Raw genomic sequence first — 20,550 nt, 5'->3', positions numbered from 1 at the left:
CGCAAGGGGACTGGGAGTACCGCCTTGCCACATTCCTTCTAGCACAGCACAGCACCCCCAGCTCAACGACTGGCCGGAGCCCCGCTGAACTACTAATGGGCCGGCGCCTCGCAATCAGACTGGACCGCCTCCACCCCGACAGAGCTCAGGATGAGGTAGTGGTGGGTGAAGGCAGGAACCCCCGGACCTTTGTGGCCCAGGATCCAGTGTACGCAAAGAATTTTGGGGCAGGCCCAGCATGGGTACCCGCTACAGTCACCAGGGTGACGGGCCCCGTGTCATACGAGGTGCTAACAGAGGGGGGACAATGCTGGCGCCGCCACTGCGACCAGCTACGGCGACGATTCCCAGGAGAAAACCAGGAGGAGGACAGGTCAGAGGAGTCCCAAGGGAACAGTGAGGCATTGAGACCTGTAGAGCAGGAGGGGCCGGCAGGGGAGGCAGAATCAGTAAATACTGAGGGGACCCGTGAGGCCGAAAGGGCACCGGAACCAGAGCCACGACAGAGCGAGCTGGTTGCGCCAGACCAAACAGCCCCATCACAACCAGCAGCCTCGGAACACGAGCCAGAACCAGAACCCCTGACCAGGGAGCAGCCCAGGCCGCAACGCACACGTAGGCGGCCAGCGTACCTTGAGGACTATGGATGCAACCTCCCAGGCAGGACTGGAACTTAGAGGGGAGGGGTGTTATGTACTGAGCTGAATAGGATCCAAACTGCAGCAGTCTGATTGGTCCTAGAACAATAGGATTGAGATTGCAGCAGTCTGACTGGTCCCAGAACAATAGGATTGAGATTGCAGCAGTCTGACTGGTCCCAGAACAATAGGATTGAGATTGCAGCAGTCTGATTGGTCTGCAGGAGCCACCCAATCCAGCTCCAGGTGGAAGTGAATCCACACTCTGATTGGCATACAGGAGTATCCCGGAATTAGCCAATCACGTGGGGCCCATTGTGTATATAGTGTATATAAAGCAAACGTTTTGGGGGAACTGCATTCCTCACTACTATGAGCTGAATAAAGAGCATGAAAATCATACTGGACTCCGAGTATCTTTCACCAGGTGACCCATTTCCCCAGCATTTTTGTTCCTGGTGAATATGAAATAGTTCCTCTAGTTAGGCACGTATGTTGCTATTATGACTGTAGTCAGCCCCACACCACCAGCCATCATAAATAACAATAAAGGAAGAAGGGAGTAGGATGAATCCACTGGGGATGAGGAATGTACAGATTCATTCTGTGCAAGAATATCAAACACCCCCAAGTCCAGCCTTCTTCCACTTGAATCTTATTGGTCTGGGGGCACAGGAACACAATACAACTAAATATTTATATCTGATAAGCAACAAGGAGTGCTGACTGGCACCCTTGGTTTGCATAAAAGTGAACAAGAGAGACAACAGGAAGCCAAGGGTGGGAGTGAGTCACCTATATGGTTTCATCCCCCCCCCCCATCAAACAGTTGTGTGTTTTGAAAACAAAATTTCTTACTGTTAAGCAAACAGCAGCAGTACAACAAGTTTGTTTAAAGGTCTGCTGCTTGGAGTTTAACATACTTTTAGTTTAGATTAGATTAGTTTTGAAGGTACAGTATTAGCCACACTTTTTTTTTCTTTACACAAAAAAGTGTGTTACAGCTCAACTGAAACGACCAGGATTTGAAAACTCAGTACTGTACACTTCATCAGGTTTTGGTGTTCTTGCAGTGACCGCACTGAGGCTGCAATCCTAACGCCGTTACCTAAAGTCCGCACTGATTGATTTTCCTATAGAATCGTAGAGCTGGAAGGGTTCCCAGGGTCATCTAGTCCAACCCCTAACAATGCAGGGCTTACACCTGAACAAATACGGCTAGGATTGTGCTGTCAGTCAAGAAGCCCCACCAGCACGTCCCAGCTTAAGAAAGACTTAAGAGCAGATCCGGATCAACTTCGCTGCCCGTCCCTTCGAGGGGGGAAGGCGGAGCTGCCAGGCAAGAGGCTCCGCCCACAGCCCTCGGGGGAGGGGCAAGCTCCATGTGCGCCCGCCGCCACGTGACGCGCTCCCTTTCCCCCCCCCCCACCCGCGCCTCCACTTGCGAGTTTGACAGGACTTTCGACGGGGCTTTTTTCCCCGCAGCTCCGCGGAGGAGGGAACAGCAGCAACAGCAGCAGGCGCTTCTGCAGCCCCGGCCGTCGTCAGCCCCGGTTCCCCTCGCCTGGACCACTCCTCCGTCCGCGCGGCGGAGAAGCAAGGAAGCCGCGCTCCCCGCAGCCACTGCCGTGCCGACCACCACCAGCAGCTCCTCGCCGAGAATGTCGGAGCCCAGAGCCCAGAGGGGGGCGGCGGCGGCGGCGGCGGACAAGGAGTCCCAGAGCCCGGTGGTAGGGCGCCCTTTCTTGGCTACTTTCTCTCCCCGTCGCTCTTCTGTTCTCTCCCTCCCCCCACGCCCTCCCCCGCATTGTTCTCTCTTCTCTTTCCGACGCCCCTTCCCCTCCTCCTCTTCTTTGGGCTTTCCCTCCTGGCTGACCTGAACTCCCTGCCCTTGTTTCTCCCTCCCTCCTCCCTTTTTTGCTTCCCTCGCCAGGCCCAGCTGCTCTTGGGGCTGCGTTGGGGCCGCCTGGAGGAGCCCCTGGGATTCATTAAGGTGCTGGAGTGGGTAAGTTCGGACTCCCGTGCAACTTTTTTTGGGGGGGGGGTGCGAGAGAGAGGAAGGTGACGCTGCCGTCCAGCAAACGCGCTGAGAGACCAGGCCCTTGGAGATCAGGGGGAGTTGAAGAAAGGGGGCGTCCGTCCGTTCTCCGGCGGTGGGACCCTGCGTGCCGACTTTCTGGCTGCGAGCCGGAGGCGGCGTGCAGCAGGGGCAGACTTGGGAGGGAGGGAGGGAGGGAGACGCCCGAGTGCCTGCCCTCTAAGGCAGCCCTTCTATGTGCAAGGAGTCTGGATTCGTGGACTGGGGTATGCATGGGAGCTGGCGTTAGCAGCGCTCACATTTCACTCGGGCGGGTTTAACCTTTCTGGAGTTCTGATCCTGCACATACCGCGCCTTAACTTGTCCCTGAGCTCACGGATTCTCTCTCTTCTCAGGCTTCCCAAGGGGAGCTTAGAAGCCCTGGTCTTATTTAGTCCCCAGTTTGGAGCCCAAGGGTTGGAGGGGCTCGGGGTATTTCCCTAGAATCCTAGGGTGGCCATGAAAATGCCCAAATTTCTGTCCCTCAAAGTAGTTAGCGGCTGCAAGAATGAGAAATGAATGAGTTTTATTTAGAGCTAAATGTATTGTTGAAAAGGGAGGAGCACTTGTTCTCACTACAAGAAAAGAAAAAAACTCATAAGATATGCACTTTTTCCTAAGTAGCCCCACAATACAGTTGTAACACATGTAACCTGCATTTACTTTCACTAAATGCACACGTTGGCACAACATGACAGGTCTTTCAAGTGGATTCCCCCCCCCCTTTTGGGGGCCAAAAGGAGATGGCATCACCTGAGGGACGGCTACCTGATGAAAATACTTAAATCAAAGGCAGAGACTTGATAGTAACAAATCAGAACAGAACAGAACTGAGCTTGCATCCATTTCATAAGAAAGTGCAGTCTTGGGTAGGTTGAAGGTCAGTATTCACAAATACTGAAGAGAATAAGACAACCTTTTCCCAATCTGGTGCCCTCCATCTACTTTGGACTTCAAGTCCCATCAGCTCCAACCAGCACAGTTCTGACTCTACGTGTGTTGCTTTAGGACAGGGATGGGGGATATGTTGCCATCCAGCTGCCTCAGCTGGCAGGAGCCACCAAGGCACCAGATGTGATGCTGGTATTGGCTGAAATTGCAAGAGGTCTTACAGAGTGCACAAGATCTTGTGCGATTTTGGCGAGATCTCACCCAAAATTGGCGCCAGTGCTGGCGCCGCTTCCACACCAGTGGGAGGGCAGGCAAAGAAGCAATACCAGTTCCAGCAGGTATGACAGTGCCAAGGGCAGGCAGGACAAGGCAACAATTCCTGTTTCTCCCGACTGTCTCCAGGTGTCATTGGACTACAACTCCCATCATCTCTGACAACTGGCTGAGTGGGTTGGGACTGATGGGAGCTGGTGTCCAGTGATACCTGGTAGCTTCCCATACCTGCATCAGTGGTGACCTCATGAAAAAATTGGCCGATTAAAGCAGTGGATCATGGGAACAATGCAGCATCAAAGACTAATGACAACACAATGGCACTGGCTTTCTGAGAAGCAGCATTAGTGCTCATGCCTTCTCAGATGTGCCTACTTGGTTATTTTCTGTGTGAACCTCAATTTTTGTGAATATGGCTCTTCTCCCTATAAGCAACAGATTACATTTCACATTCCATTATGTGGTCTGGCCACCTCTATAGCTTACTAAGTCTCTATAGCCTACCTGCCTCTTTGTGGAAAAAATGGTGGTATGAATCAGCCTTAAGAGGTTTTCATGTTGGGGCATAGGCCAAAAAACGTATGTGACTTAAAAAGAGAGGGGCATCCATTGATGGTCCTCCCCCTTAAAAAAAAAAAAAAGAGTAAGGGAAGCACTCACCGGATAGACTTGAGATCCTAAAATGGGTTTTGAACTCTTTGAATAGAATAAATAGCTTTAGTATCATCTAATTATGCTGCTTGGAGAATAATACAAATATTTGCTGAAGGAGCATGGTATAGTGAAATAAGTATTTCTGTGCTATGTTAGGATCTCTTTTTGCATGTCTCTCCCCGCCCCCTGCCCCCCATGAGTGTGGAAGCATTTGTCATGGTGCATGGCTTGATCAGGCCATCGGTTGTGGTGATGGTATGGTGAAGATGGTGTTTTGCTCTATTGCAGCATTTAAAATATAAAATCTTTTTCCTATGTGTCTTGCCAATTTATAGACCTGGAAAACAAAGGGCAGGATCTCAGTAGAAAAAGGGCCCATATCCCTTAATGCCTTTGTTTTCAGTTCAGGTTCAGGTCCCTATTTCCCTCTACAGTTCTTCCACATATTTGGCCCAAATTTTGTGTAGTTCAAATTACACCAGTTCAGCACTTGGACTGTTGCTGCTTACCTTGTTAAGTCCAGTTAATTATGCTTGCAGCTTGATCTTAGCTTCCCCTCCATTCCTGGAAATAATGGATACAGTACTTCGATGCATATTATGGTGCTGTCATGAACTGCTGAATGAATGTAGATCTTAGACAGGATTATATAGTTGAGGAGGGAGGAGTCGGTTGATGTGACTGGCTAGTGAACAGACTGTAGGATGACGTTTTTAGCTTGGCGCTTCATTCCATTTCTACCAGCGATGTAGGATGGCATAGTGATCACTTCCTGTAAGTGTCTCTGGCCCAAACTCACTAGATCAGGCCTCTTGGCTTCTCTGAAGGCAGGAACAAGTGTAGAAACAGAGGTCATGGAAAATCCCTTGTGGAATAATAATGCATTATTAATTTATTTTTATTTTTATTTTTCATTTATGCTTCCATCATAGTCCCAAATATGAACAGCTGCAGTCATGGCCCCCACCTCATTTGTTTGCAGATTTCACATAGGTTTCATTTTTTCTGCACTTGTATTTGGACGGCCTAGTTTTGAAGTTCTTCAGCTGTAGCGGTGCAAAGAGTGACTAGCGCTAAAGTTATATCCCTTGCCTGCAAGTTCCTTTCATGTTTGAGCGTTTAATTCTCAAGAATGCTATATGCAATGATTTTAGCAGCTTTGATCCTATCAACTGAGCTGTTGCTGGGCCTGTTGTCCACTGGTACCACCTAGGTGTCATAATGCAGCACTGATACACCCAAACAGGGACAAGTGCTGACTCTTTTTGCTGTTGTTGTAATGCTGAACCAGCTTAAAAGGCCTGATCTAGTTTTGTATGGGCCTGTGTTGGTATATAAACATACTTGGGCCTAATAGCAAAACAAAATACTCGGTGCATGTATATTCTTGGTTGGCATGATATGCTAAACTGGAATAACCCTTAGTTAGAGAGATTTTAAGTTTCTGACTTCTGCTTTGTAATGCATTGGCATTTACTTGTGAGCTGATTGTATGTAACTCTGGGTTAATGTTACTGATAATAAAAAAACTATTAACATGTAGAGAACAACTGTTCTTTGGTATATAGTTTGGTGGTGAACTTGTACCAAATTACTTTTTAATTTTTATAAAAATTGACCTCTTTCAGTTGTTGTACCAGATAATTGTAGAAATTAATGAACTCCCAAGATTCATTTTCTTTAAACCAGTAAGTTCTACCTAAGAACCTTAGCACAACCTGGTTTTCTGCATAATCCAGCTTGACATTTATTTGTTACTCCCATTGTAGTGGAGAGGTACTTAGTACTGTGGAGGTTACTGATAACACACCCAGATGAGAAGCGTATTTTTTTTAAAGAAGAAAAACATATTTAACTATCTTGGTTTGTATTATATTAAAGATAAATAGTTTAATGAAAAGTAATATGTTGTCTGTTTCTCTCTCTCTCTCCCCCCCCCCCATTAATTGGCTATCTTTGCACATGGGTGTGCATAGTGGAATTTATCATTATGGCTTGCATGTGAGCTGATCTTAATGTTTTGCAAGACAAGCCCGATGATTGTGATTTTTTAGGTCTTGGATAGTTCATAGTAGTTGATGCCAGATCTGCTGTCCTGCATGATGCCACAACCTTTGCCACTGTTTGCTACCAACTAGGACACATTTAGTTCTAAACCCCTTTGCTTTTTCCTCCAGCTGTTTGCCATATTTGCCTTTGGAGCCTGTGGTTCTTTCAGTGCAGAAACAGGGGCTACTGTGAAATGCACTCAGAATCCTAAAGAGACAACTGCTATCACTGTGCAGTTTGGATATCCTTTCAGGTAAATGGGAGTCTTACCAAGTGTTAATTTAGGAGATACTATGCGGAGCCTGGACATTGTAGCTAAATACATCATGGTGCTTATGATTCTGTTTGTAGCACCTCATATTGCCTATGTTTGGAAAGGCTTCCTGAAAAAAATGAAACTTAGTTGCAAAATTTCTGCTTGTACTAGATAACCTCCAGAGTATCCCAACTCTAAAATTCTGGGTTTCTAGGAAATGACTCAAAACACATTGGGGTGGGGGGAGAATTGTGTGGTTTATTAGGGTTAGACATGCCAATGGCTTGTGCAGGCTTAATAGGATTTCCCCCTAATTTACCTTGAGCAACAGCCCTCAACCCAAAATCTCAAACCAATTTTGTAAATTGTTTTGATTTCAGAACTGGTTTGCTCTGCAGCATACAGGGGTACCGATACGGAAACACAAAACACAGAGTCCCCCTTGGGGTGTATGCAACTAATTTTATGGTTCTTCGGGTCCTTCCAATGTGAGAGGAACTCTGCTAGATCAAACCAAAAGACCATCTCGTCGGACAATTCTGTTCACTCAGTCCCCAAGCAGGACAGACACATAATTGCCCTTGTCTACTCATAACCCCCATTACCTGGTAATTAGAGGCATATTGCCTCTGATATTGGAAGTAGCATATACACATTGCTACTAGAAGCAACTGATAGCCTTATCCTCCATGCATTTGCCTAACCCCCTTTCAAAGCTATCTAAGTTGGTAACTCATAGAGTTGGAAGGGCTACTTTGTTTGTACTAGATTTCCCACTAGATCTTAGTTTATACTAGATCTTCTTCATTGCAGAAGCCTGCTGGCAGTGGCATCACTGCCACTTACTGGTAGGAATGAGATGGTGAGGTTGGGGTTGTGAGGACACACCAGTAGGAGCCCTGAATTGTCTCTTCTGGTTTGTCCACAAGCCATGACCTTGCTGCCTTCTCACCCCTGCCATTAAGTAGCAGCATTGCTCTGCCTCTGCCCCACCAGGCAAGCCACTCTTGGGTTCTAGTATTCTGAGAGAGGGAGAGAAATCCCCCCCCCTCTCTCTGCTTTTTCTTCTTGTTGTTGTTGTTCAGTCGTTCAGTCGTGTCCGACTCTTCGTGACCCCATGGACCAGAGCACGCCAGGCACGCCTATCCTTCACTGCCTCTCGCAGTTTGCTTTTTCTACACCGTGCTTAATTTTATACACCTCTATCGTGTGTCCTACTCCCCAACCTTTTCCCTAAATTAAGCAACCCCCAATGTTGTAGGAATGTGCTCACAGAAGAATAGTTATGCTGAGGCGAAGTAACATATTTATTTAACCAATCAAAGCATTTACATACCACTCTTACAAATACTGTACTAAAATGCAGATTAATTAAAGCAACACATTTAGTAACAGCAAATAACAAATACAGTAAAAGCATCAGCAATGAAATAGAATATATATTTGCTTTAATATGGACTATAACTCACCCATTGTTTGGAAGCTAGCAAAAGAAAGTAGTTACAGAATGCATCAGACCTGTTCCTTGCAAGTTCAAATGTGACTTTTTTGTTTTTGAATATACTGTTTAAGAGAACCAGAGAAAGACACTGTTAGTTTTTCTGACATGTTTGTCTTTGTGAGCATCATAAGGTAAACAGACATTGCCATCAAGAAGATACTGAGTAGAACATAGTTCTGTTAATGGGAATGTAAGGGAGAAGGCACCCTTAGATACATAGGGCTCAGCTTATATCCACTTGTAAGAGACTGCCATATGCTTCCTATTTTATGTTCCCTTTTTGGACATAGGCTTTTGACAAAATCAGTTGTCAGCCATGTTAGCAATGAAGAGAAATTCTTGTCACATTGCAAGATAAGTTAGAAAATGTGTTAATGTGCCATTTTTGGTGATCTGCAGAGAACCTCATGAATGAACACTGCTAATTGGGATGTTTTCGCTTGGGTCATCAGTTTAATATTTCCCAAAATTCCCTGTTGGGCATATCCTAATTTCCCCTAATTCCTTGTTGTGTTTTGAGTGTGGGCAGCCCCATTTCCCCAAGACACCAGAACATATCAGAGGAGTCCATCTGTCCCAGGCATTTTCCCTCAGGTAAAAGGTAAAGGTAAGGGACCCCTGGATGGTTAAGTCCAGTTGAATTCAACTATGGGGTGCGGTGCTCATCTCCACTTTTCAGGCTGAGGGAGCTGGCGTTTGTCCACAGACAGCTTTTCCAGGTCATTTGGCCAGCATGACTAAACCACTTCTGGTGCACAGAACACACTGATGAGTGCCAGAGCACACAAAAATGGCATTTACCTTCTCGCCACAGTAGTACCTATCCATCTGCTTGCGCTGGTATGCTTTCAAACTCCTAGGTTGGCAAGAGCTTGGACAAAGCAAATGGGAGCTCACCCCATTGTGCAGATTCGAACTGCCAACCTTACGAATGGCAAGCTCAAGAGGCTTGATGGTTTAAAACCACAGCGCAATCCGCTCCCCTGTTTTCCCTCATTAGGTGCCCTTTAAGGCAAGTATCACCTTTTCCGGCTTGTCCAAGCATAGCTATTTAAAATGGACAGGGTCCTGAGACTTGCTGGTTGCAGACAATTTCGTTGCTGCAGTGCCACCATGGAGGTGGTGAGGATGCTTTCTTCCCAACACACCAACACTTCTTGGAGGACCTCATTGGCCTTGGACTTCTGTTTCAGTAGGAGCTCTAGCCAGTGTTGTTTAAAATGTGTTTTGAGTTCCCCCTTCTTCCTTTTGTGGGTGGGGGGGGTGTTAAATGCATTATATTGTATTTCCAGTGATACTGGGGTGATCGTTCAGGGCTGAAATGATAAGGAAGGGGCTTTCTAAGGGCATTGCCATTGGAGAGTTTAGTAAATGTTAAATGAATGGGTGTACCTGACACAATAAAATCCCTGTACTAATAACTGCTAGACTGAGGAATAGCAGATCCGAGTCTAGCAGAAATTTGTCTTCTGAACTAATCCAAAGCAAAAACCCCACACTGTCATTTACACACACATACACACACACACACACACCTTCAAAATCACTGTTGGAGGACCAAATTGTACATAGGGAAAGCTATCTGAACAGCACTGTACTTGTAAATTCTCAGTGCTCTGTGATTTGTTTTGGGAAGGAGAGTTATGCCCTTCGTAGCAAACTTAAAAGCTGCAGCTGACCTGATGCTTCTGTCATCTGTTGAGAGACATATACGCTTGTGAAATATGTTTTTAAAATTATTTTATTTATTAAATTTGTATACTGCCCTTCAGTTGTAGATCTGAGGGCGGTTCGCAGCATAAGAATACAGGATAAAAGCACAAAAGGCATAATAAAGACAAGAGCAACACACAAACACACACACGCAAACCAATAACCGCTCCCTTCCTTTTTGCTGCTTGCTCTCCTCTTTCCCTTCCATTGTCTATGTTCTGCTAAGTCCTAGTCAAGGTGGTGTTAGGGTTCAATGCCACTGCAAAAAACAAGAGACTGGATCAGATTGTGGGGGGCATTCATAGGTCCTTTTGCCATGCCAAATCAGGAGATTACCTTTCTGGGAAAGTAAGAAGCTAGCAATATTAAATGCTTTGTATGTTAGGGATCTACCACAAGACTTGTCAGATGAGTACAGACATGGCCAAAGTTAGAATGAAATCAATCTTACACTCAGTGTATGTAGGATATGAACATGGTTCTATCTCTGCAACTTTGCTTCCCTGCCAACATCTGATAGCTATAAATAGAGGCAAGTCTGTGAAGTGTATTGAGATGCCTTTGACAAGAAGAACAAATTGGGAGGAGTGGTAGTGGTTCTAACAGAGAAAACACAGAATGAAGTATCTGGTGAATAGTCTCTTGGAATAATGAATTGTGTTGTGTATGAGTTGAGAAGCACTTTAGATGAAGGAGGCTTTTGCTCTCATTCTCTGAGCTCTTCTTGCTGCTTGATTTCTAGATTGTTATTTGTGTTTTAGTATATCACAGAACCATAGCTGTCAACTTTTCCCTTTTCTTGCGAGGAATCCTATTCAGAATAAGGGAATTTCCCTTAAAAAACGGGAAAGGTTGACAGCTATGCACAGAACCCTGCTACCTTTTGGTTTGGGGTGTGGGGTGGGATTCAGACCTGTACTGTCATGGCCATGCCTCCATTGCAGGGAGCCCTATATACAGTACTTTGGTGTTGATGGTTAAATTACTATCTGGACAAGTCCTTAGATCCTCCTTAAACTGCAGCCTGTGAGCTTAACAATGTCTTTTGTAAGAGGTATTTTAAACATAAAAAGATAGCGATTAGACAGACTTGGAAACATTAATTTTTCTCTGTTTAAGCCCCGTGGTAAGTTTGCATTTTTCAATGGAATCATAGCTGCCTTTTTCTACCCTCTAAATTATCAGATGGTTTCTGTGGGCTCTTGCTTATTAAAATAAGCAGAATAGCTTCACATAACCTGCAAATAATTTGATCTGCTGCAGATAAGCAGATTGGCTTTATAGTTCTTGTCTGCAACGGGAGGGGAAACCTCCTGATTTTAATGTCAGTAAACACAGTTTTATGTTGGAAGCTGTTGCTGAGGGCTCAAGCTACAGAACTTCAGTCTTCAGTGCCAGCCTGGTTCAAATGGCATATGTGGGAAAAGGCTAGAGGCTATTTATATAATGTACAGAGCTGCTGGTGTTATACCACCCGATAGCAGCTAGGTGGAGAACTGTAATAATAGTGACCAAAAATTATATCCAAACGGCTAATATGCGCTCCATGCGCTTGATATATTTGGTCTCTTTGAAGATGGGGTATGTATATTTGTACTACACTTGTACAAAGTCATAGCCCAACCAGTTTTCTCCATGAAATGAAAATTGCAATTCTGTGCATCGGCAAAGTCACTGCTTTGGAAAGCTGAGTCTTTGGAAAGTGGAAGGTGAAAAAAAAAACTCTGATCCTGCAAAGCGGTAGCTGCCAGAACAGTCCCAGTAAGTTTCAAGGAAGGAGGTGTCTTTCATAGACGTTTCCACCTTGTATTTGTTTTGGTAGGAAGTTGGTTAAATACTTTTAGAGGAAACCTACGCAGTGTACCCCAAACCTCAAGTATGTAATTAAAAATAGACAGGTGCTACTTTTCTTTCTTTCTTTCAAGGAAATGTCTTGTTCAAGTCATGTCAAAGAATCTCTACCACACATGTATCTTTTTTTGTATCAGTACTTAAGAAGTTTGCTCCTTCAGAGTAAGGGTGAGATGTACTATCGCATGTAGAGAAGGCACCACCTGTCATCAGGCCTTACGATAAGTGTGTTCTGATTAGGATAAGCAAAGATGCAGATACGGTTTTATTCCCCAATGAGAAGAGTGACGTGTTTCTACCTGGAAAGGCTGGAGTTAGGCTGGAGTTGTTGGTTTGAGGTGTTTTTCCCCAGAGAGCTACAGAAACTTTGGAAAGGGGTTGTTTGGTGTGTGCATTCATCTCTCTTTGACAAACAGGTGCTGCAGGGTTTTGTTCTGCTTCAGAAACCTTGCACAATCTGTTTGACCTGAAGTGAGAGTGGGGCAAAATAAATCTCAACTACTTTTAACTCGCTTAAAAGCTATCATCTGTCTCAACCCTCACCCCCATTTGTCAGAGGTAGCTCTGTACCAGATGTGCTAAGTCGTGCCAAACATGTTTCCTTCTCTTTCCTTTTCATCCTGACCAGGTTGTACAAGGTTCCATTTGAAATGCCAGACTGTCTTGAAGACTCTACTGCTAAAAGGACGCTGCATCTCTTGGGAGACTTTTCAGCACCTGCTGAGTTCTTTGTGACCTTGGGTGTTTTTTCTTTCCTGTATACCATGGCAGCTCTGGCAGTCTATCTACGGTTTCACTCACTCTACAAAGAAAACAAGAAGCTTCCTTTTGCGGTAAGATTTCACTTTGGTCCTCTGCTCTCTGATGCAGGACCTAAACCCCGGAGAACCAGTGTCTAAAACGCTCTTTGGATAAGAGACACTTCTCTCTATCTATCCAAATAGGAAGTGCTTACCTATACTCTCTAATTCAGTTTATGCTTGAGACAATCCAGAGGAGCTGCTCACACAACCATATTATGCATTGAGTGGATCTGGACGGTGCCTGATATACATGTATTTTCCTGCAGTGCTGTAACATGACAAGCTGCGCCTTCTGGAATTCCTGCTTCTACCCAACTATTTAATATACAGGAACCTTTACCTTGGTCATTCCTCATTTTAGGGTGGAATCTTTGGCCTTCTTTAGTTGGAACAGCATTTCCCCCTCTAAGTGGCACAAAGACTAGTTAACAACTATCTATCTAACGCTGTCATTAAACTCCTTCCCCTTGGGGTTGCGTGGAGCCACTTGAATTGTGATGACCCCATACTGCTTGTAGATCCTTTCAGAGTATCTTAGATAGCTGTGGAAGATTGGATGTGGCTATTTTGGCACATGTAGACCCGCTATGTAAGAGGCCCGAGAGATGGAATGGGTCAATGGCCCAGCATCGAGGGCCCTCAATGCTTGCGTCTTTTGGGTGGAATAGGGAGGGCAGTCTGTTCTATGAGATGGAGCCATTGTGGTCTTATTCATTTTTTCCCCTCTCCCCAGGACTTCTGTGTGACCGTCTCATTTACCTTTTTCTGGCTAGTGGCATTTTCAGCCTGGGGCAAAGGTCTGTCAGATGTGAAAGGAGCTACACGGCCTTCCAGTCTCATTGCTGCCATGTCAGTGTGTCAGCTCAAAACTGCTGTATGCAATGCTGGGGCCACACCTTCTATGGGCCTGGCCAACATCTCTGTGGTAAGAGTTGTCTGGGGAGCAATATTGTGTGGGTTGTGGGGGGGGGGGTGGAATGGCAGAGCTTCAGCTGCGTTGGATCCTATAGAGTGTAGCTCCATTGATTTTAATAGAGCTCAGTTAGTTTCATGCACATTCATACCCTTTGAGTAACTTAAAGCTACAGATAGTGATGTATGTGCAGTTTTCGGCTTCTGTTCTGTTCATAATGTATAATGACACAACAAACAGCTACTAACTAATGGATTTTTAACCTTCTTCTTTAAAAAAAATGCAGCTGGTATCTTTATTTCCCAAGTACATCTTTCAGAAGTCTTGCCCTTCTTGATGTGTACACCAACGAAGAAGAGCCTGTCTGCATGTATTGAATATAAAGCTCCTGATTCTGTTTTCATTATGGGCATTTCACAGTTTTCTACAGCACTGGCAACAGTCTTGTCAAATCTGTACTTAAATAAGAACTAGTACAGCAGTTGCTGGTTTAAATTGCATATGTGATGGAGTACAGCAGTGCCTAAAATATATGCAACTTAGTGATGACCTAACTGCAGATTTCAGACCCTGAAGAGCAGACAAACAGACAGGGCATCTGTTCAAGGCCATTTTTTTTAATGGATTAATTGATTCTAAAATAACTATTGACCTCATTTGGTCCTTCCTTTCACAAATGTGGATGAGAATCACCAGTCAGCACTGTTCACAAACACTTACTGAAAACTAGTGAAAATTTGACTTTTTACTCTTTGTTGATCAAAGTGATGAAGTGGACAAAAGAAAATTAAAGGGCATTAAGGAAGAACACGTGAGCATACTAAGGTTTTGCACGGGCCTTAAGATTTGCTTTGTATCTGCTTATAAAAACAATTAGGATTTGTTTTTGAGTCTCTCTATCCACTTCAAACTGTGATTCAGGTTTTATGCTGCTCTGTATAAAATGGAGCTTTGTGTTCCCCATACATTCTTATGGGAAATCTAAAAATGGCTATAAACTTTTTTCCCTTTTGGCAGAAGCAGATGAAAGCACAGGAGCCCCTCAAAAGTGGATTAAGTCTACCAAACTGCAGGCCCAGGAGCCTTTGTAGGGAAAGTAAAAGGGTTTCACTTTCCTGCATAAGCCATACTAGGGCAATGCTTTTATAAGGCCAGCTAAAACACCAAAATCTAGTTATCTTTCGAGGGGTGGGAGATGGTTTTGTCTCTTGTTCTTTCGTACCTTAAAATAATTAAAAGGTGACTAAATGGTGTATATTCTTGCTTGTACATTGATGAAAATATTAGCATCTCCACACTGGCCAGCTTAGCTTTCCCAGTGCTTGTTTGTGTTGGGATGCTATGTCCTCCAATGGGTAGAAGGTGAGGTTGCCCTTAATACTTCCTGCAGAGTGTTGAGGAGCTCCAGATTACTCCCCCCCCCCCCAACAGAGCAGCAGACTCTTTGTGTGTGTGTGTGTGTGTGTGAAACAGAGTCTAACTTACTTTTTAAAAATCCATTGTTCTGCTTTAACAACAACAAAACCACCAAAAACATCCACAGCTCTTTAGCGCTCCAAGGTCAGCATTTAGACAAACTAGCTTCTTGCAAAGCCCATGGACCTAAAGTAGAGAAACGTAGACAAACATAGGCATATAGGGCACTGAAAAACAGAGCAACATGAGGTTTTGTGACACCCTGATCCAGCTTAGGGCATTTTATTGCTATGACAGTTTGATTCTGAAAGGGTTAAAAGAGCTCCATATCAACCCAACTTGCCTCATTATTTGGCTCCAGCCCAGAGTGGTTGCACTACTCTACAACATACAGTCTGCTCAGATAGCTTGGCTACAAGTGCTTCTACATTAACTCTGCACTTCTCTCTTTCCTTCTCAGCTGTTTGGCTTTGTCAACTTCATACTGTGGGCTGGAAACTGCTGGTTTGTTTTTAAAGAGACCCCTTGGCATGCTCAGACCACCAACAAGGAGAGCTCTGCTGAACAAGGAGCTGTTGATAAGCAATAAGGAACCTCTCCTCCTTCACTCCTGAAGCCTCCTCTTCCCCCACCAGGAACAGTGCCTTGTCTCACGTACATGCTCATCTCATTTCACAGCAGGGCAGGAAATACGCCTTCTCGGCCCATTGTTGCTGCTGTCCAATAGTCATACTGGCATCTCTCTCTCCTGACTTATTCTGGAATGCCTTCCTCTGGCTGAAATCAGGGGTCCTCTTGTGGTCCTACATACACAGACTGTACATGGTTACAAAAAAACTCTTCTGCCTTCAGATTTTTTTTTTACAAACATGTATTGTGCATTGTAACATTGGCTACTACCAGTCCTAGGGTGTGTGGCATTGTTCCTTCACATCTGCTTCTGACCACTTTATAATGAGAAATGCAGGTAGATTTGGATAACAGCATAGAGATAACCAAGGCATTAGTGCTACAGAACCGGGGACATCTAAGCACCTTTGAGAGTAAGTACACCTTCGACTCTGCAGCCATAACAGAAGCAGAAGCGGCAATATGCCACCTGGCTTAGCAGCAAAATAAAGGAGAAATACAAAGGGAATATTTTTACTTTCATACAATTGAAGGAAGGAGTGTGTTGCGTTTCTCTCTGTTGCATAACGGGGTATGAATGTGCTAAACATCTCTCTGCTTCTCTTAAATTCAGTTGGATGAAAGCTGGAGCTGCCGTTTGCCCACAGGTGGGTTGTTCACTCTTGAGCAGCAAAGTTTTGGTGCCTTTATATTTTCCTCTCGGGTCATGCACAGATGTATACTATGTCCATATTGAGTCGCAAGTGCTGACTCCCACCAGCATGAGCTGATTGGCAGCTTTTGGTCTCCCATTTCCCTGTGTTTCACGTGTATAGTGGAGGCAAACCCTTCCCCAACACAGAGGATGTAAACCCTAGAGACCTGTTTTCAGTGTCTTCTGAGGTCCTGTTCTATTTTTAAAATGCAAACTTTTAAATATGAAAACCTAGAGGAATTTTTCTCAGCTTCTAGGATAGTTTGATATAAAACTTGAGCCCAAGAGGCTTGGGGCATTCATTTCTGCAGGGGAAGGATGGAATTCTGTACAACTTGTTGTTTTGTTGAGAATATTTGTGGTTGATAACCTTAGTTCTGGCCTCTGAACACTGGTAACAGGATCGGATGAGCTGCCAAGTTTGTGGTGTGGATTGTTTGTCACTGAATCCATGTATGCCACTATCACCGGCCAACACCCCTTTTAACTCCAGTGTGGCAGTAGGCAGCTGCTTGTAGATTTCTGATGGAGGCTTGAGGCCTCCCAGGCCTCCCAAGTGAACATGAGAATCTTTAAGGAAGGTTCCAGAATCCCTGGATGTCCCTCTAGCAAATGATGGGACCACCAGTTTAGGACAGTATTAAACCTGACATTTTTAAATCATAGATACTCTTTGTTATTGCATATATGAAGCGGATACTTTCAGGTGAAGAGAGCTGTCACATTTTCTTCCTCCTTTTGATCATGCCATTGACATAAACAAGGGACTGGGGCCTGGCCTGCCATTTACTCCAGACTCTACTGGTTGCCTATTTTCTAAAAACTTAATATGAGTAAATAGAAAAGAAGCACCCCAAATCTTTAAATCCATGTGCTTCCATTGGGTGGGGAAAACTAGTTTTCTGGGAGGTTGGGGTGCAGCAGGTTGCAGGGTGAGTTCTTCTATGCTGATTAAATCTTTCATATCAGACCTTGTTAGGTCTTCGACTTTCTCTTATTTCCTTATTCCCTTTCTCGTTCTTGTGCTGAGAGAGAGGAAAAATATTAATGGTGCTTCATGAGGTGTGGGACCTCTACGCTAAGAAGACCCTCTTTGTACATTTTGTAATTTTCTTCTTCCCTAGTTTAATTATTGCCATTGCCCCAGCATTACAGAACAGCGGCCTTTATGGAAACCTCTGGCATGTCTGCAGTCAAACCACAAAGACTGAAGCATACAATCATCCCTTGTGTTGCAGTGTCCAGATTTTCTTGCAACATAAGGGCTGGTACAATACAAAAAGAAAGCTGACTAGCCAGTAGGAGGGCGGTTTTTCTCCAGTTTTCAGCCCAACTGTCTTTTAGGACGACTTTTCCCAGTGATTCTTTTTTCAAAACCACTCGCAGAACATCACCATTCACACCATGTTTCTGGCCACAAGCTACTACTCCATAATAATAGGTTTAGGAATCAGCTTCTGGCATGGTAGTGTGTTCCATAACTGACCATTACAGCGAGTCCTGTAGCCCTTGGGTGTACAAACAGATCAACCCTCCGTATCTTCCCCAAGTTGGGATAGGTGTATCTTGTATCACATTTGTGTCTTATAGGGATATTTTCTAATTTCTTAAAGATTTGTCCTAGGTCCTCAGCTAGTATAAATTGGCAGTGCGTTGTGCCAGTGCATACCAGCTGAGGATCTGACCTTTGTGTCTAAGCCGTGGGCAAAGCCTAAAGAATGCTGCATCAGACATGGGAAATATCCTATGTAGACGGATACTATAAGCAGGAATAAAGGGCTCAGTAATAGTTCCTGGAAAAGAAATGGTAATTGTATACCATAGATCATGCAAATCACTTTCCACGTGGCCCAAGTTCCTGTGAGTTTGTTTCTCTCTGTATTTATCTATAAATCTATGTATAAGAAAGATAATATATAGGTTAGCCTTGTAGCACTACATTTGGCACAGCATAGGAGAGGGCTGTTTGGAGCAGCTGAACAGACAGCAGGTGCAGGATATTTCACACCCTTGTGGGTTTTCTCCTTTTTTTGGATACACCCGATGCATTGAAACCACAGTTATCCTGTATGACTAACTCTCTCAGACTTCTAGCTTCGTATTAGACTTGACACATCCCTCCTCTGTGATGGAGCCCCCACAAAACAGACTTCAAGCAGATGACTGGGGACCAGCAGAACTTGTAATTGGATGAAGGGGAAGGGTCAGTCTCAGCTTGTACTAGCTTTGTATTTTGTGGCCTATGATTCCCTCACACATTTTCTTTTGCTTGTTTTGAGTGGGGGTGAGAAGAGAGCAGGTGTGGAACCTGTACAAGAGCTCAGTGTGAGAAGTGGTGTGGTTAGTGATGCTCAATGAGGGGTATGCAAAAAATATACTCTGTCCTGTCCTGAAAATGCCACCATGTGGAGTAGAGACCAATAGCCCTGGGCATGGTCTCCCAGTTCTCTCAATCATTTCCTCTTCTAGTGGCGGTATGTTGCATGTTTTTCTCCTTTCCTGGCGATTGTTAGTACGGTTCTAATAAAGTGTCGAGAGAGTTTGCTCTGACGGAGAGCTGACTTTGGGCTGGTTTTCTTTGTGCTTGCCTTCTGTTTCTACTTTGATCTCTTTTGCAGCCTGGTTCATAAAATACCGTTATCTCCTCGATTATTTATTGCTATGCTGGCTATCAGCTGCATGAGAAGTTTTTGGGAGCCCTCATTTCTCCTGCACCAACCGCAGGTGACACTGTGTACATTACACTAACATATGACATGGTCTGAAGGTGTAGATCTGGTCAATGCCTGGAAGGCACCATGCATTTACTGCCTTGGGTTCCATGACAGAAGAAAGGTGTGATATTAATGTAAGAGAACAAATGCACATCCTGACATTTCATATCTCTTTGAGGGATGATTCCTGCCTTTCTAAGACTCTGTGCAGGCAGTAGGTAATAAAGACCTGCAAGTGGTATTGTAGGCATGCAATTGCTTGTGGTATATATTTGGTTGAATCCAGCTAAGTCATTATGTGTGTGGAACAGAACTCCCCCTCCCTCATCTTCCACCACGTGCCTGCCACACCACCCCCTAATCTACTCCAGAGGGTTTAGACCATGGGTAGGCAAACTAAGGCCCGGGGGCTCAATCCGGCCCACGGTTGGTCCGGGAATCAGCCTGTTTTTACATGAGTAGAATGTGTCCTTTTATTTAGAATGCGTCTCTGGGTTATTTGTGGGGCATAGGAATTCGTTCTCCCCCCAAAAAAAAATATAGTCCGGCCCCCCACAAGGTCAGAGGGTCAGCGGACCAGCCCCCTGCTGAAAAAGTTTGCTGACCCCTGGTTTAGAGGAACCACCAAGCAAATCTGTGGAAGGAGAGAGGAGGTTCTATGGCACTTACAGAAGTTCACGCACATCACAATTTATTTGGATGCCACCCATTAATTTTCTGTCAGAGGTCAGCAACCCGCAAAAAAATGTTAGTATTGGATAGATGCAGTAGATAGATGTGTGACTGATAGGGATGCTTAGTGAGTAGAATCCATGATAAATAACACATCCTTTCTTTTTCCATGTCCAGAGCATTTGGGGAATTTACAGGTTGAAGGGTTTCTTTTTGAATGGGAGTTGTGTATCCTCATTGGAAAGAAGAAAAAATACAGATTTTTCTTAGGTGTGAAACTGACTACACTAGAAGTTGATTGCAGCAGTCTACTTTAGCCACTTCAGGTGTCTTTTTGACTTGCAGAGAGGCATTTTCCCTGCACCCTTTAGATTTGTGTGGTTGTTATGTGGATAGTGTCATTATATAGTGTAGCCACTAGGTGGCACTGGGCTTAGTTGCTTCTGTGTGGAGTAATGAGTTTCCTAGGAATGTTCTTGTTTCCAGGGGGACAGTAAAGTCATTGTCTAGTTTCTTGACTGGTGCATCCTGCAGCTCTTCCATGAGTTTTCACTGCTGGACTAGGGCTTAGTACTGCTGTAGTGGTAAAGAAGAATAGGTCCTGTTCTTCTAGATAGATAAATAACTGTCTGTACTCAGTTGAAAGCACGATTTGTTTTTCCACTGATAACTATGTTGGAATGATTTTAGTAGTCAGATCCAGAGATTTTCAAAAGCCACCAGAACTTCATCTGAGAGGTGAATAAACAAGAGATAGCCATTTACAGCTTTGTGCACTGGACCTCTACGTGGAGGAAAGGCTATC

At 44.6% G+C, this 20,550-nt stretch overlaps 1 protein-coding gene across 2 annotated transcripts; it reads left to right on the top strand.

Moving 5' to 3' along the window:
• Nucleotides 1-2,018: 2,018 nt before the first annotated feature.
• Nucleotides 2,019-18,909, top strand: SYPL2 (synaptophysin like 2). 2 transcript variants are annotated; one of them, XM_033152486.1, is made up of 6 exons: nucleotides 2,019-2,368; nucleotides 2,572-2,643; nucleotides 6,711-6,835; nucleotides 12,532-12,736; nucleotides 13,440-13,631; nucleotides 15,496-18,909. In XM_033152486.1, the coding sequence occupies exons 1-6, from the start codon at nucleotides 2,021-2,023 to the stop codon at nucleotides 15,622-15,624; spliced, it is 1,071 nt and encodes a 356-aa protein (XP_033008377.1). In that variant the 5' UTR covers nucleotides 2,019-2,020; the 3' UTR covers nucleotides 15,625-18,909. The 2 variants fall into 2 exon arrangements, with proteins under 2 accessions (XP_033008377.1, XP_033008378.1); XM_033152487.1 differs by lacking the exon at nucleotides 2,572-2,643.
• Nucleotides 18,910-20,550: the final 1,641 nt, after the last annotated feature.

The sequence above is a fragment of the Lacerta agilis genome, chromosome 6 (assembly GCF_009819535.1).
Source record: "Lacerta agilis isolate rLacAgi1 chromosome 6, rLacAgi1.pri, whole genome shotgun sequence".
NCBI lineage: Eukaryota > Metazoa > Chordata > Lepidosauria > Squamata > Lacertidae > Lacerta > Lacerta agilis.
Note: the sequence above shows the minus strand (reverse complement) of the source record. Positions and strands in the feature narration are given on the sequence as shown.